Genomic DNA, 17,670 nt, shown 5'->3' on the forward strand with positions numbered 1-17,670 from the left:
AGGACCGATATGGGCCAGAAGGTAAATTGATTGCCCCGTACAATAGATATTGTGCATACCATTTTTTTAAATATTGGGAACCGGTATTGCTCATTTTCGAACTGAAACTAAGTTTGGACAAAAGTCACATTTTGGACCAAATTGGTTGATCAATCCGAGAGTTTTCGTGCTCTCCATCCACTACACATAGTGACATAGGTGGTTTCTACACCTTTCGGGCTGTTTTCTCAAGAAGTATGGACCTACCTCTGAAAAAAATTTTACCGTCGCATTTGAAGCAGCGAATGCAAGTTGCTTCAACAAAAATCAAAGTGATCCGAGAGCAGGTCTTAAAGTAAACGTATCCGAAATTTTGTGTGCGAGTTACCCGAAGGATTGGACAAATATAGTCTATATTCGAACCTGATCTATATCTGGTATATATATTAGGATGTGTAAAGTATTGACCAAATCGGCGACTCCCTTAAAGAGTTATCATGTGCACAATTTTTCCGGACATTTTTGAACTTTTGTGGGGGGAAGTACCTGAAGGAGTGGATTGATATTGCTTATCTTCGAACTTAAACTAAGTTTGGACAAAATATTACGAATCCCATAATTTGGACCAAATCGGCAGATCAGTCCGAGAGTTATCTTGCGCTCCAACCACTACACACGGGGTGACAGGTTTTTTTTGCAACTTTCAGGCTATTTTCTTATGAAGTATGGACTTGCCCCAGACGAAACTTATAACGTCTTATAGAGGGCAATGAATGCAAGTGGTTACAACAAAAATAGAAGCGATTCGAGAGCAGGCCCTATACTGATATTTTGTGAGGGTGGTACCCGAAAGAGTGGACCGAGGCACATTTTGCCCGTATGAAAGTGTATATACACAAATTCCATTAAATTTCATTCTCCCATAATGGTAAGCCATAAGACTGTTTTCATCCCGATCATGAATATCAATTCTTCGTGAGTTTTCTCACTCTCTCCTTTAAGTTGGTACGGCAGAGTGACAAAACTCACAAGGAGTTTATATTGATAATGGTGGTTATTCAGAACGTAAATTCCCCGTGAGTTTTCTCACTTTCTCCCAAATGTTTATTTCGAAGATGCCAAGAGTGCATAACTTTAAAGGTTTCTGGTAACCTGTGCCCCCAAGTCACAATGTGATGAAATTGTTTTACTACATACATAGATAGTATAAAACATCTCTCAAACCCCTTTCCCCATTTTATAAAAATAATAAAAAATGTTTTTTGTTTCTTTTCAAACTGTTTTTATATTAAACTATTATTTTCTTACAAACTATTAAAGCTTTTGTTGTTGTTGTTTTTTATCTTACACATTAACATTTTAAGTTATTAAAACTAAATAATTGGCTATCACAGTGAAATATATATCGCAGTCTTCTATAGTCTTATTCAAATTAAAGCTTTTGATTTCTTCTCAAATTCTCTGACCCTTGATGTTTTACCATGGCCGCCATACGTTAGAATACACTGGAGCAGCAGCACTGGAGGATTCCTCACAATCATCACTGTGATAACCTGATGAAGCTGGTGACATGGGAGCGGAACAAGTTTCTTCCTCCTCTTTCTGTTGACAAATGCTTGACATTTGCAGTAGACGATTATATTCACTGCCCAAGTGGACCATAACAGCCTTGCCAATGTGGACATCCATACCAGGGGTGGCAGCCATAACACGCGATACTTCATTAACAGCATTCATATAACCATGACGGAAAGAATCCATGGGCACCATATCCATCGTGCTTTGTTGCGACGACGACGATGACTTCTTTACTTGGTTTTTCATAAAAGCCACAGCCGATTCAAGCATTTCGGCCTTATCCATGCGCATAATTGAATCATCACCTTGGAATTCGGCTACCAATTCTTTGAGCGTATCCAAACACTTGTTAATGCGTGCACGTCTTTGACGTTCCAGCAAAGGTTTTTTCACTTTGAGGTAATGTTGAGTTTTTGAAACGTATTCCATTTGTGGAGCCATAGCTGGAGTTTTGTTAACTTGACTGTTGTGTCTTGTTTGTTAGTTACAATGAGAATGATAAGTGATTGCTGCAAGTGCCGGCTATTTATACTCTGTCTACCGGTTGGTTGGTTAGAAAAATCTGAGCTGCTCAGTTGGTTAGATTTTGTCGGAAAAGAGTGTGAGTAAACAACGTGTACAGCAAACAGAACTCACGCAAATGCAACCCTTAAAACAAAGCAGCGTATTTTGTGAGTGCATAACCCGATTGAAGAGTCTAAAAGTAACATGGGTCGTATTGTATTGATGTACAATGTTTGATTTGTAAAGCAAATAGAAACACATTGAGAACGATCGACATATATTAAACATGTTTGATGGTATTAAATGTATGGAGGTAAATATAAAAGCAAGCCGACCGGGCAGTCGCCAATTGATTACCACGCTAATTCTTCATGTTTGGCGTACTTATTATTTTATAAGTTTGAAGTCGGCTGAAACATATTTATTTCTATATGATGTATTTCTATATCTGAACCAAATTTGGCATAAGTATCTTTATCTACACCACTGTCAAAGATATTCTTTCTGTATGTTACAAATAAACTAAACAGCCCGCGTGACACGATCGTACCAAATTAGAAGCTAAAATTCTAGAACGTCTTTCGTTCGCGCCTCTTTCTCTTCTAATTTCCATGAAAACGCAATTTGAAATATGTGTAAGTAGCCTGTGATATATGATTTGATAAAAACATACAAAGCACGCGAGTTGAATTGGAATTAGAAAAACACGGTTTTGATTTTTAATGTGCTTTATTTCCAACGTTGGTCTTAAGACTAATTTTAAAAATCATATTTTTACTAGTTTGTCATTTAATGTAGCGAAGGCTTTTTGCTTGCGCTGCATTAAATGACTGTCTGTGAATGTGGGAACGAAAACAAAAGTTTCAAATTTCATTTGAGACTATTGTTTTTCGCTACATTAGGTAGACATAAATGAATTTAATTTAATTTTAGTCAAGGGGGAAGGGTTGGGACGTAACTCCTCCACCCCTTGCCAGAAATACTCCTGGATTTCTTTTATTATTTCTTTTTTTTTTAATTATGTATATAAAGCAAAATCATTATACATTTAAAGTTTATTAATACAGCATTTGTAATTATTAAGACAATTTTGTCATTTTAATTTAGAATTGTTACATAAGTTCCTATTTTTATATTTCTTAGAGTTTTATTTTAATATTTGCCAATATTATTTTTACACTGGTAATATTATTTTTATTAGTAGTAACAATATATAGTGTTAAGTTTTTATTATTTTTAAGTTTCATACATTGTTGTATGTATTTATCAATTTTATAAAGTAGAGTATTTTACTCATTTCATTTAAACATGAACCTACTTTTTATCAATTTTTTGTCAACTCAAGTTCCATAATTTCTTGTGACTCTTTATTTATTGTTTGATATTGTTATCGCTTTGTATATATAGGTATATATATAACAAAAATCTCATTTAACATTGATTCAAGCCAATTCAAGATAATTTTTTCTTGTGACTTTTATATTTTGTTCTTTAGAGGCTTTTCATAATTTTATAATTTTTGTCTATTAAATAGAAACATTATATTTTAATTTATGGCATCATTACCTTTTTTGAATTTTTAAGTTGGGTTTTAGTTACCATTTTTATTCTTAAGTTTTTTCCGATATTTATATCATTTTACATAATTCTATTAAGCAGTATTACGATTTTATTATTGTATTCATAATTTTTTCCTTATATGTATCTTGCTTTTATTAAATATTTTTTTTAGCTCCAATCACAATTCCCAATGTTTGATTATTCCTTCTCATTGTCATTTGGCATTCTATAATTGAAGCCAATTGGGAGTCACTCTTAAGAGGATCAACCCAGAAATTTTGATTATCAGTGGTAACTCAAAAACGATTAAATTGTTTTTGGCTGGTGGTAATTCAGCTAAAAAGTACCCTGATATTTTCCTTGTTTGGTAATTCTACCTTCAGGCTTGAAATTCGTCCCAAACAAGTACTTTAAAAGCAAAAATTGACAATAAATCCTCTTGAATCTTCAGACCCAAGGGACGAGAAGTTGTCTTCCAAACAATGGTACAGTTGTATGGAATATATAAATTTTATGATATTTTATTATTATACTTTTTATTTTAGTTTACTTGTTTTTTATTATTATTATATTTATTATTAATTGTTGTTTATTATTGTTATGAGTATATATTTTTTATTATAATTATAATTATTATTATTATTTTTATTACTATTTTTATTATTATTATCATTTGTATTGTTATTTTTATTATTTTTATTTTTTATTGTTATTATTATATATTTTTTTGTATTGTTATTAGTATATATTATTATTATTCTTATAACTATTTTTTATTGTTATTATTTTTATTGTATATATATTTTTTATTATACCATTTATTTTAGTTTTTTTGTTTTTATTTTAATTTTATATTCTTCATTATTATTTTATATTATTATTATAATTTTTATTATTATTATTTTTATTATTATTATTATTTAATTCATTGTTATTATTTTTATTGTTATATATTTTTATTATTATTTGTATTCTTATTATTATATATAATTATTTTATTATTCATTGTTATTATTTTTATTGTTATATATTTTTATTATTATTTGTATTTTTATTATTATATATTATTATTCATTGCTATTATTTTTATTGTTATATATTTTTTATTATTATTTGTATTGTTAGTATTATTATTTTTATTTTTTATTTATTGTTTTTATTATCTATTATAATCTTTATTATAAATATTATTTTATATTATTTGATTAAATATCTTTGCCAAATTATGGAAATATATAAATTTGCCTAATATAAAACATATTAGGAATTGGGTACTCTTCAGTGGTGTTAGTGTACATCATAACCTATATAACTACACAGCACTTTATTTTATTTTCAGAATAAATTTCATTAACAAATTAAAGTGTGCTGTTTTAGGCTATGCATTAATTCCTTATTTAATGTTTTGATTTGGCGTTCAATCTCAATCGTAATTGTAATTTGAAAACTTTATGACTAACTTTTTTTGTGAATTTTATATTCGGATTTTTTTTCATATTTATGTATTATTGAGAAATTGAATACTATTAAATTTGTAGCATAGAATTGTATATTTATTCAACATTTATATAAAATTAAAATTGTTAAAATTTACTTCTTTTATTGATGTATTACATATTTTTTGGTTGTTTTTTTTTTACTATTCCTTTTTTCTTTCATGTTTATTATTTTATTCACATGAACATAAATATGTTAGTTTATAAAAACATTCTTCAAATTTTGTATAGAAATATGGTTTTCTTAATTGTGCCTTTTTTATTTCTGTATGTAAAGTCATAGGGGTTTCACTCTTTGGAGGAATACACCCAACTTTTAATAGAAATAGACAATTTTAATTGAATATTTTGGTTGTGTCTCTATTTGACATTGAACCTTTAGAATTGAAATAATAAGTACATTTTCAACATTTTGTTAGTACATATATTTGGAGGTCACTCTTAAGAGGACAATACTATAAAGAAAAACATGTTTTAGAAATATACCATAACAATTATTTCTTGGTAATTTCATTAGTTTTTTCATTATATTATTTTGTAATAAAATCATATTTTATAGCTATTAAGTACAAATTGATATGTGTAAATATATATAATTTACTGAAATTCAATTAATTGAGTGATCAATCAATTCATACATATATTTATAACCTTTCTTTTGAGAATTTTCTTGTCTGTATTTATTCATATTTATCGAATATTGATTAATATTATTAGTATTTTATCTATTTTTATTAATAACTTTTGAATTAATAAAAATTCTTATTATATACTTGGATATATATCTTCCTTTTTGTTTGAACTTTTGCCAAATCCAGGTTTAGGCTTAAAAAGTGAATTCTTGTTCTTTTGATGTTGTTTCTGTTCTTCTTCTAATTGTGGTTGCTGCTGTATTTGTTGTTGTACTTGTTGTCGTATTTGTTGTTGCACTTGTTGCTGTTTTGTTTGTTGTTGCACTTGTTGCTGTTTTATTTGTTGCTGCAGCTGCTCCATTTGTTGTTGATGTTGTTGTATTTGGTGTTGTTGTTGCTTCAATTGCTGCTGCTCTTGTTGGATTATCTCTTCCTGCATTCTAATTATTAATTTTATGTAATTTATGTCGCGATTATTAATCTTAGTAGAGAACATTTTTTATATTTGTTTTTTTTTCAATATATTTCAAGTTGTTTAGATTAAAATTTTTATTGTTTTTAGCTTTTAAATTATTATCACTTAAATTTATTTAAAATTGTTTTCTTTTAGTTATTGTTTATATATATTTTATTTTTTTCTAACGTTACAATTTTTTATTTTACTATTTGTTTGTATTATTTATTTTAAGATTGTTTTTTTCACTTAATTTTTCCTTATCTTTAAAATGATTGTCATTTTATTTATTTTTATTATTTATTTTAATTTTTCCGAACGTAGATTTTTTTCTGTTTTATTCTTCGGAATAAAACAGTCCCGACTGCGCCAGTTGAATTGGAATTAGAAAAACACGGTTTTGATTTTTAATGTGTTTTATTTCCAACGTTGGTCTTAAGACTAATTTTAAAAATCATATTTTTACTAGTTTGTCATTTAATGTAGCGAAGGCTTTTTGCTTGCGCTGCATTAAATGACTGTCTGTGAATGTGGGAACGAAAACAAAAGTTTCAAATTTCATTTGAGACTTTTGTTTTTCGCTACATTAGGTAGACATAAATGAATTTAATTTAATTTTAGTCAAGGGGGAAGGGTTGGGACGTAACTCGCGTGACACGAACGTGTCCACAAGGCTATCTTCCAGGAAGCTGTTCGAGTAAAGGTGTACTTGGTAAGTACGCTTTATCAGCAGAAATGGAACATGTACTTTGACAAACACCTTGAGGGTTGTGAATACTGGACCGTGCTTATCAAGAATGAATCTGTGGAAACTAATTTGGTTGCGCTCAAACTAAAAGACCTATGGTAAAACCCAGATTAAAGAAACAGGTAGCTTCAGAGACGACATGAAGTTTCCCGTCCGCCACTTTATTGCAATACTCGCTGGAACTTTCGTGACATTCTAGCTCTTCTCGCGTTTATTCTGCTTCCTGAAGCCAAAAACAGGTTGCTCAAAATCTTTTCATTTCTTATTATTGGGCTGCCCATTACTTCAGTAGTCAATTGTTCCACTTTTGAAGAAATATCGTAGCTCTGAATGACTACCCAAAGGATCTAAAAAGCTTGAAGACCCACTGATCGTGTCACGCAGGTTTCGTGCGTGTTTCAATTTCACCCAAAGAAAAAACCCGAAGCATAAAAATTTACCCGAGTGCCACGGAGATTTTAAAAGGCATTCACTCCATTCAGCTGAGAGGAGTGATATCCATTATGTAAGTTTTAAGCAGATTCTTAACATTTCCAATGCACGCTGGAGCTCTCGAGCTATCCTACCTCTTCTTTCGTTTATTCAGATGTCTGCAAGGAGGAATACATTGCGTAAAATCTGTTCATTAATTTCTTACTCATGGGCTGGTTCAGTAGTCAATGATTCCGTGCTAAAAATTTTGAAGAAATATCTCTGGATGACTATCCAAAGACCCTCAAATGCTTCAAGACGCACCTGATAAAACATAAATCTCCTGCAGTCAAAGATCGTGTCACGCGGATTTCTTGCGTTTTTTAATATTACCTAATAAATTACCCGACTGACACGGAATAAAATCTGTTCATTCATTTCTTACTTATGGGCTGATCACTGGTTCATTAGTCAATTGTTCCTCGGTGAAGTTTTTGAAGAAATATCTGTAACTCTGAATGATTTCCCAAAGGCTTTGAAATGCCTAAAGACGCACGGGAGAAAATATGAATATCCTTCTATTGCGAGTGTTTAAATTTTACCTAAAGAAACAACCAGGGCAAAATATGTACCCGCTCGACACGGAAAAATCTCTTCATTCATTTCTTATTCCTGGGCTGATCATTGGTTCAGTAGTTAATTATTCCGCGCTAAAGATTTTTAAGAATGTATCTGTAACTCTGAAATGCTTGTAGACGCACTGGAGAAAATCTGTATCTCCAATCAATGATCGCGTCACGCGGGCTTCGAACCTGTTTCACTTTTAGTTAACGAAAAACTCAAGGCAAAAATGTACCGCGTGAAACGAAATAAAATATGTTGCTTGGTGCAGTAGTCAATTGTTCCGCGCTGAAGATTTTGAAAAAAATATCTGTACTCCGAAAAATATCTGTAGCTCTCAAACACTTGACGACGCGCTGGAGAAAATATGAATCTCCAATCAATGAACGTGTCACGCAGGCTTCGGTTCAGTTTGAATTTTACCTAAAGAAAAACCCAAGGCAAAAAATGTACCCGCGTGACACGGAATAAAATCTGTTCATTCGTATCTTACTCATGGGCTCAAAATGCTCAAAATTTTGAAGAAATGTCTGCAGATTCAGATCTACTACCCAAAAGCACTCAAATGCTTGAAGACGCATTGGGGAAAATATGAATCTCTTGCAATCAATGATCCTGTCAAGCGGGCATCGTACGCGCTTCAATTCTACAAAAAAGTTAAAAAAGAAATACATAAGTGACACGGAATACCTTATTTCCAAGCCATGAATGACTACCTAAAGATTCTCAAATGCTTGAAGACACACTGGAAAATCTCCAATCAAAGATCGTGTCACGCAGGCTTCGTGTGTTTTTCCGTTTTACATAAGAAAAAAAACCAAAATAAAAAAAGGTACCCACGTGACACGGAATACGATGAAAGGGTGCTTCTTTAGACCCTTTCCAGTGGAAAGCGTGCTTCTATAGACCCTTTCCAGTGGAAAGGGTGCCTCTATAGACCTTCTCCAGTGGAAAGGGTGCTTCTATAGACCCTTTCCAATGGAAAGTGTGCTTCTATAGACCCTTTCAAGGGGAAACGGGTGCTTGAATAGACGCTTTCCAAGGTAAAGGGTGCTTCAATAGATCCTTTCCAGAGGAAAGGGTGCTTGAATAGACGCTTTCCAAGGTAAAGGGTGCTTCAATAGATCCTTTCCAGAGGAAAGGGTGCTTCAATCGACCCTTTAAAGAGGAAAAGATGCTTCAATAGACCCTTTCCAGAGGAAAGGGTGCTTCAATAGACCCTTTCAAGAGGATAAGGTGCTTCAATAGGATGAAAGGATGCTTCAATAGACCCTTTCAAGAGGATAAGGTGCTTCAATAGGATGAAAGGATGCTTCAATAGACCCTTTCCGGAGAAAAGGGTGCTCCTGTAGACCCTTACCAGAGGAAAGGGTGCTTCAATAGATCCTTTCCAGAGGAAAGGGTGCTTCAAAAGATCCTTTCCAGAGGAAAGGGTGCTTCAAAAGATCCTTTCCAGAGGAAATTGTACTTCAATCTACCCTTTAAAGAGGAAAAGGTGTTTCTCTAGACCCTTTCCGGTGGAAGGGGTGCTTCTATAGACGCTTTCCAGTGGAAAGAGTGCTTCTTTAGACCCTTTCCAATGGAAAGGGTGCTTCTATAGACCCTTTCCAGTGGAAAGGGTGCTTCTATTGACCCTTTCCAGTAGAAAGGGTGCTTCTATTGACCCTTTCCAGTGGAAAGGGTGCTTCTGTAGACCCTTTCCAGTGGAAAGGGTACTTCTATAGACCCTTTCCAGTGGAAAGGGTGCTTCTATAGACCTTTTCCAGTAGAAGGGGTGCTTCTATAGACCCTTTCCAGTGGAAAGGGTGCCTCTATAGGCCTTTTCCAGTAGAAGGTGTGCCTCTATAGGCCTTTTCCAGTAGAAGGGGTGCTTCTATAGACCGTTTCCAGTGGAAAGAGTGCCTCTATAGACCTTTTCCAGTAGAAGGGGTGCTTCTATAGACCTTTTCCAGTAGAAGGGGTGCTTCTATAGACCTTTTCCAGTAGAAGGTGTGCTTCTATAGACCCTTTCCAGTGGAAAGGGTGCTTCTATAGACCTTTTCCAGTAGAAACGGTGCTTCAATAAATCCTTTCCAGTGGAAAGGGTGCTTCTATAGACCCTTTCCAGTGGAAACGGTGCTTCAATAAATCCTTTCCAGTGGAAACGGTGCTTCAATAGACCCTTTCCAGTGAAAAGGGTGCTTCTATAGACCCTTTCCAGTGGAAACGGTGCTTCAATAGACCCTTTCCTGTCGAAACGGTGCTTCCGTAGACCCTTTCCAGTGGAAACGGTGCTTCTATAGACCCTTTCCAGTGAAAAGGGTGCTTCTATAGACCCTTTCCAGTGGAAACGGTCCTTCAATAGACCCTTTCCAGTGAAAAGGGTGCTTCTATAGACCCTTTCCAGTGAAAAGGGTGCTTCTATAGACCCTTTCCAGTGAAAAGTGTTCTTCTATAGACCCTTTCCAGTGAAAAGGGTGCTTCTATAGACCCTTTCCAGTGGGAAGGGTGCTTCTATAGACCCTCTACAGTTGAAAGCGTGCTCCTATAGACCCTTTCCAGTGGAAAGTGTGCTTCTACAGACCCTTTCCAGTGGAAAGTGTGCTTCTACAGACCCTTTCCAGTGGAAAGTGTGCTTCTACAGAACCTTTCCAGTGGAAAGAGTGCTTCTATAAAAAAAGAAAGGGTGCTTCTATAGACCCTTTCCAATGGAATGGCTGCTTCTATAGCCCTTTCCAGTGGAAAGGGTGCTTCTATAGACCCTTTCCAGTGGAAAGAGGGCTTCTATAGACCCTTTCCAGTGGAAAGAGGGCTTCTATAGACCCTTTACAACGGAAAGGGTGCTTCTGTAGACCCTTTCCAGTGGAAACGGTGCTTCCATAGACTTTTTCCAGCGGAAAGGGTGCTTCTATAGACCTTTTCCAGTAGAAGGGGTGCTTCTATAGACCCTTTCCACTAAAACGGTCCTTTTGTAGACCCTTTCCACTAAAAGGGTGCTTTTGTAGACCCTTTCCAGTGGAAAGGGTGCTTCTATAGACCTTTTCCAGTAGAAGGGGTGCTTCTATAGACCCTTTCCACTAAAAGGGTCCTTTTGTAGACCCTTTCCACTAAAAGGGTGCTTTTGTAGACCCTTTCCAGTGGAAAGGGTGCTTCTATAGACCCTTTCCAGTAGAAAGGGTGCTTCTATAGACCCTTTCCAGTGGAAAGGGTGCTTCTATAGACCCTTTCCAGTAGAAAGGGTGCTTCTATAGACCCCTTCCAGTGGAAAGGGTGCTTCTATAGACTCTTTCCAGTGGAAAGGGTGCTTCTATAGACCCTTTCCACTGGAAAGAGGGCTTTTATAGACCCTTTCCAAGTGGAAAGGGTGCTTCTATAGACCCTTTCCAGTGGAAAGGGTGCCTCTATAGGCCTTTTCCAGTAGAAGGTGTGCCTCTATAGGCCTTTTCCAGTAGAAGGGGTGCTTCTATAGACCGTTTCCAGTGGAAAGAGTGCCTCTATAGACCTTTTCCAGTAGAAGGGGTGCTTCTATAGACCTTTTCCAGTAGAAGGGGTGCTTCTATAGACCTTTTCCAGTAGAAGGTGTGCTTCTATAGACCCTTTCCAGTGGAAAGGGTGCTTCTATAGACCCTTTCCAGTGGAAACGGTGCTTCAATAAATCCTTTCCAGTGGAAACGGTGCTTCAATAGACCCTTTCCTGTCGAAACGGTGCTTCCGTAGACCCTTTCCAGTGGAAACGGTGCTTCTATAGACCCTTTCCAGTGAAAAGGGTGCTTCTATAGACCCTTTCCAGTGGAAACGGTGCTTCAATAGACCCTTTCCAGTGAAAAGGGTGCTTCTATAGACCCTTTCCAGTGAAAAGGGTTCTTCTATAGACCCTTTCCAGTGAAAAGGGTGCTTCTATAGACCCTTTCCAGTGGGAAGGGTGCTTCTATAGACCCTCTACAGTTGAAAGCGTGCTCCTATAGACCCTTTCCAGTGGAAAGTGTGCTTCTACAGACCCTTTCCAGTGGAAAGTGTGCTTCTACAGACCCTTTCCAGTGGAAAGTGTGCTTCTACAGAACCTTTCCAGTGGAAAGAGTGCTTCTATAAAAAAAGAAAGGGTGCTTCTATAGCCCTTTCCAGTGGAAAGGGTGCTTCTATAGACCCTTTCCAGTGGAAAGAGGGCTTCTATAGACCCTTTCCAGTGGAAAGGGTGCTTCTGTAGACCCTTTCCAGTGGAAACGGTGCTTCTATAGACTTTTTCCAGCGGAAAGGGTGCTTCTATAGACCTTTTCCAGTGGAAAGGGTGCTTCTATAGACCCTTTCCAAGTGGAAAGGGTGCTTCTATAGACCCTTTCCAAGTGGAAAGGGTGCTTCTATAGACCCTTTCCAAGTGGAAAGGGTGCTTCTATAGACCCTTTCCAGTGGAAAGGATGCTTCCATAGACCCTTTCCAGTGGAACGGGTGCTTCTATAGACCCTTTCAAGGGGGAACGGTGCTTCTATATATCCTTTCCATTAGAAACGGTGCTACTATAGACCCTTTCCAGGGGAATGAGCGTTTCTACCGACCCTTTCAAGACCTTATATGCGTAGAAGATTCATTAAAGGTCTTCTGTTTTTAGTGGGTATATTGAAGGCTCAATATCTATACAACACCCACGGAATAACCTTCTATAAAATACCAATTACACGGGCCTTCCTTATCCATCCTATAAAAAATCTATACGACCTACTGTACTTGCATGGGCATACGTCACAGAGCGTGCTAAACGAATGTGTGCGGCACACACACACAAAGTTGATTGGTTGCACTGAGAGTGTGCCTGGAATGAGCAATGGACATGAATGAAGTTGGTAACAAAGAGCGTATGAGAGACCATGCCACAGAGTAGAGGTACAGTACAGAGAATACGTGTTCAGAATGTGATTCTTATTTGACTCAACGATCGTGAGAAAAACATGCGCTTGCAGTTGCCAGTGGAAGAGTTGAAAGACTTGAACTCTGCATACCCCTGGGTGCCTAAACTTATTGGCCGGTTGTTTACAAAAAGAACAACAAGTTGCCACCAACTAGTGAGATTATGCCACATCCGGGAGAGCAAGCTTAGTTGATTGCATACAATGAATTACTAACTTGGTTAGTTGGTTGGTTGTTTGGTTTGGTTTGTGGTGCGTAACAGCAGTAGGCTTTATGGACATGTGGTAAGCAGTAACACCATCTCATCATCATCTTCGTCGTTGTTGTGGCCACTAAAATGAATGATGAGCGCCTGCCCCTCGTCGTTGTTGTGGCCAGAAAAATGAATGAGGAGTGCCTGCCCCCCTACTGCTTGTCATCATGACAAGTTGGGCATGTTAAGCTCGTGTCTTTGTAGGCTTAAAGTTGCACTACCACTGGCCCCAACCACCATCATCATCATTGTCGTCCTCAACATCAGTATTATCATGCGCACATTGCCACTGATGTTGTTGTTTGTACAAGCAACTCCCATAACCCAGCAGCAGCAGCTTCATTCATGTGGACATGCAATGGCTAAGGAGCTCCCAGCTTTTTATGGCTCTTATTAGAGATAAGCACACACAACACACACACGTAACGCACACTCAGCATACGTATTTATGCTGATGCGGTTATGCCAAGAAGCAGGAAAAAATAAAGGCAGGTGTTCTCATCGCGTGGGAAACGTACGACAAAATTGTTTCTCACGTTTCTGAAAGCCAGCCATCATCATCGTCATCATCATCAACATCGGTATCAGTCCAAGTGGAAAATATTCAACAGACAGACATACTACATGGGGAATGAATTACTTTCGTTATGGTTGGTTGTCGTAGGCTGGATTGATGGCTGGCTGCCTCTATACTTTAGTGGTCTGATTATGAGCCATAATTCTGGCTGTCTGTCTGCATCCTATCTTCATCCTATTCTAATAATGGATGTGGTATTGCTGCTCTTTATCATTTTCTTGTAGTTATTTTGACAAGATCCTTTTGGCCATAAGGATAACGAGAGAATTCTATACCTTTACAATAGTTTTATTTATTCTAGGAGAAGAAATTTTCTGACTGTGGGAAAAATCTTTTTCCCATCATCCAAAAATTCAAGCCTATTATTTATCGTCGTCTCCCAGAAAGGATCACTTTTTTCCTTTAAGAAAACTATTCTAACAATGATTTTAAAGGTCTTTGTCCGTCCGCCTATACACATTGGAGTCTGTGTTGTACAAGGATCAGACGTAAAAACCTGCTACCTGCTCTGAGACAATCATCATCGTCATCATCCTGCCATTTGATTTTGTTGTTGTCCTCAAAAACATTCCCACACTTTACAAGTTCCTTTGATTTTTCTTATCCTGTTTCTCTCAGCCAGGTTTTCTCTTGCTTGGTTTTACAAGACCCACATACAGCAGACAGAGCAGCAAAGAGATGCTGAGGTATAAAAGCCATGACTCTCTGGGACAACAGCATCATTTCGATTTAGTCTTCCTTAGAAAAAACAACTTCTCCTTGTCGTTGTTTATTTGTTTTTTGTATTCTTTTTCGAAAAAAGAAAACGTACAGTTCCTCACAAAAAAATGGCTCCTCAAACAGAATTCGTTTCCAAAACTGAACATTACCTCAAAGTAAAGAAGCCTTTATTGGAGCGGCAAAGACGTGCCCGCATGAACAAGTGCCTGGATGCCCTCAAAGAATTGGTTGCCGAATTCCAGGGCAATGATGCCATTTTGCGCATGGACAAAGCTGAGATGTTAGAATCCGCCTTGGAATTCATGAAGACTCAGGTGAAACCACAACAAACCACAGGACTACAACTGCCTGCCATGGTGCCAATGGACAGTTTCCGCAATGGTTACATGAATGCTGTCAATGAAGTTTCTCGTGTCATGGCTGGCACTCCTGGTGTCAATATCAACATTGGCAAGGCTGTAATGACCCATTTGGGCGCCGAGTTCAATCGTTTGCTGCAACAAACCTCAGTACCCAAGGTCAAAGATGAAGTGGCCGAAGTTAACAAAGTCAACATTAAGGCGGCTCCCTTGAGTCCAGCATCCTCAGGCTACAGCAGTGACAGTGAAGAACAGCAATCATCTCAAGGCTCACCCAACAGCTCGATCTCCAGCAACTCTTCCGTGTGGCGTCCGTGGTAAAAAGAAGTCAGCAACAACGCTGGCTAATAGTTTTAAGTAATCAACGTAACCAACAGCTTTAAACGCATAATTAATTGTGTCTTCCCCCCTCAACCCCCCTTAATTTCACCCCTTGCATGTGAACAAATATTTAATTCAATGTTAGGAGTTTTCTTCTGTGATAGAAACAAAAACAAACTTGGCTTTATTAGGAATTTTAGTAGGAAGTTTTTTAGATTTATTTGTATTTAATTTAAGATGTAACAACAACAAAATTAAATTTATTAAACTCAAAAGCTTTAACAAATTGTGTTTTTAGGTTAGGTTTTTAGCATAAATTATTGTGTAAAATTAGTTTTAAGAAAATCAAATATTTAAAAAATATAACAATTTAAATGAGAAACAAAAACAACCAGTCTTTTATTTTCAAAAAAAATCAAAACTTTTTTTTTTCAAAATAAAATCAATTTTTCATTTTCAAAAAAAAAAAAAAAAAAAAAAACAAAACAAAAAAATTATTAAAAAAACAACCAAAATATATCTACCATTCACCACTACTCAAAAGTGAATTGAAGTGAGAAATCTCCAAAAAAAGAGACAAAAACTAAAATCTGTGATTTAACTCTTCTAATAGTTGTCAGCATTGTTCTACGATCAACCGTTCTTATAACTGTCCCCATTTCATTCGGCTGCACTTGCCTCATAACCTCTACTTAAAAACTTCGTTAAAAACTTCGTAGTGGTCGATAAATAAAAATAAACTCAAAAAATCTTCAAAATGATCGTGCCATAATAAGACAAACTAATTCTGTATTTAAACCGTTCTAATTGTTTTCGTCATTGTCATAACTGTCCTCGTTGTGATTAAACTCTTCAAATTGTTCCACATAATTATAACGTTCTTATAACGGTTCCCGAGCTTCATTCGGCTGTACTTTTCACTTAGACCCCAACATGATTTTGTCATAATAAGTAAAAAAACTAAAATCAACAATCTCTGATTAAATACTTCTCAATGTCCCCATCATAAATTCATTGTTCTTCTTTAATTGCCTTGCCCCAGCATCATTCGGCTGCACTTGTCTGATTGCCGCCGCTTCACAATTTTTTTGTTTGGGGTGTCAGACTGTACTTGTTCTTCTGTCTGCTCTGGAGGATGCAATGAGTTGCATGAAAAATCTCTGCTACCTGCTTCATCTCATCTTCTATTGTGTGGATATTGTTTTAGGGGTGAGTTTTGGAATTGTTTTGAGTTTAGGCTTGGTTTCAACAACGTACTGAACAAGTGTTCAGCTCTATGGTCATTTGAAACTGTAAAAAAGTACAGGTTCAAAGAAAACTCAGGAATGATGCACGTGCAATGAAATGTAACGAAAAAGACCGTTGTGATTTCATTGTATTGTAAGTACAGGAGATAATAGAGAGTGTTCTGTGACGAAAAAGAAGAGATTTAGGATGAAATCTAAGGGGTTTTTATTGTCCAAAAACGTATCCTATAGATGGCAAACAACCTACGATTTTCTATAGAAAGAAGTCTTTGGAATTTTTTGTATATATAGAAGACCTCCTAAAGATGTTCCATAAATAGAATAACTCCTAAAAGTCTTCTACAGATAGAACACGTCGAAAGTTTTTCTTTAGAGAGGACAATTTTCATAGACAGGCGACATAATAAAGGTTTTCTGTAGATAGAAGACCTCATAAAGGTTTACTATAGAGAGAAAACCTTCGATGGGTCTTATAAATACAGAAAACCCTCCGTAGGTCATGTATACACAGAAGACCTTTTAAAGGTTTTCTATAAGCAGACAACCTTCCATTGATCATCTAAAAAGTCGAAGACCTTCTAATGGTCTTCTATAGACAGAAACGCATCCATTTGGTATTCTGTAGATAGATGAGCATCATACGACTAATGGCATTATCAAGGTCTTCTATATACAAAATACCTCCTTAAGAGAGAAAACATCCATAGGTCATCTGTAGACAGAATACCTTCTAAACGTTTTCCGTATAAAGCCGAAATCTAAAGGTCTTTTAAAAACAGAAGACCTTCTAAAGGTCTTCTATCGACAGAAGTCCTCATTAAGGTATTCTATTCATAGAAAATCTCATAAAGGTATTCTATGGAAAGAAGACCGCACATATAGGGTTTTTATTCTTAGAAGACCTCCTAAAGGCCTCCTAGAGGACTTTTTGAGATAGAAGACCTACTATAGGACTTTTTAAGATAGAATATGTCCTATAGATCTTACATATAGGTGACATACTAAAGACCTCCTATAGATAGAAGAACTCCTAAATGTCTTATTGACATGGACCTCCTAAAAGTCTTCTTGGCATAGAAGACTTCCTATAGGTCGTCTTAACATGGAAGACCTCAAAAGGTCTTCTGTAGATAGAAGACTTAATAATGGTCTTCTCTAGGTAGAACACCTCATAAAGGTCTTCTCTATATAGCTGACCTCATAAAGGTATTCTATAATAGGAAAAACTTCTAAAGGTCTGCTTCTTTATAAATGACACTCTTTAGATGCAAGACCTCATAAAGGTCTTCGATAGAAAGAAGAATTCTTAATGGTCTTCTATAGACGGAACAC

At 36.1% G+C, this 17,670-nt stretch overlaps 2 protein-coding genes across 2 annotated transcripts; one reads left to right on the forward strand and one right to left on the reverse strand.

The window, feature by feature from the left end:
* Positions 1–1,455: 1,455 nt before the first annotated feature.
* Positions 1,456–2,028, reverse strand: LOC141390372 (enhancer of split m5 protein-like). Its single transcript, XM_073963282.1, has one exon. The coding sequence runs from the start codon at positions 1,996–1,998 to the stop codon at positions 1,456–1,458; it is 543 nt and encodes a 180-aa protein (XP_073819383.1). The 5' UTR covers positions 1,999–2,028.
* A 12,490-nt stretch (positions 2,029–14,518) lies between these two features.
* LOC141391556 (enhancer of split m5 protein-like) lies at positions 14,519–15,091 on the forward strand. Its single transcript, XM_073964428.1, has one exon. The coding sequence runs from the start codon at positions 14,519–14,521 to the stop codon at positions 15,089–15,091; it is 573 nt and encodes a 190-aa protein (XP_073820529.1).
* The last annotated feature ends 2,579 nt before the right edge of the window (positions 15,092–17,670 follow it).

This window comes from Musca autumnalis, unplaced genomic scaffold (assembly GCF_047663935.1).
Source record: "Musca autumnalis isolate F117 unplaced genomic scaffold, ASM4766393v1 scaffold_1, whole genome shotgun sequence".
Classification (NCBI taxonomy): domain Eukaryota; kingdom Metazoa; phylum Arthropoda; class Insecta; order Diptera; family Muscidae; genus Musca; species Musca autumnalis.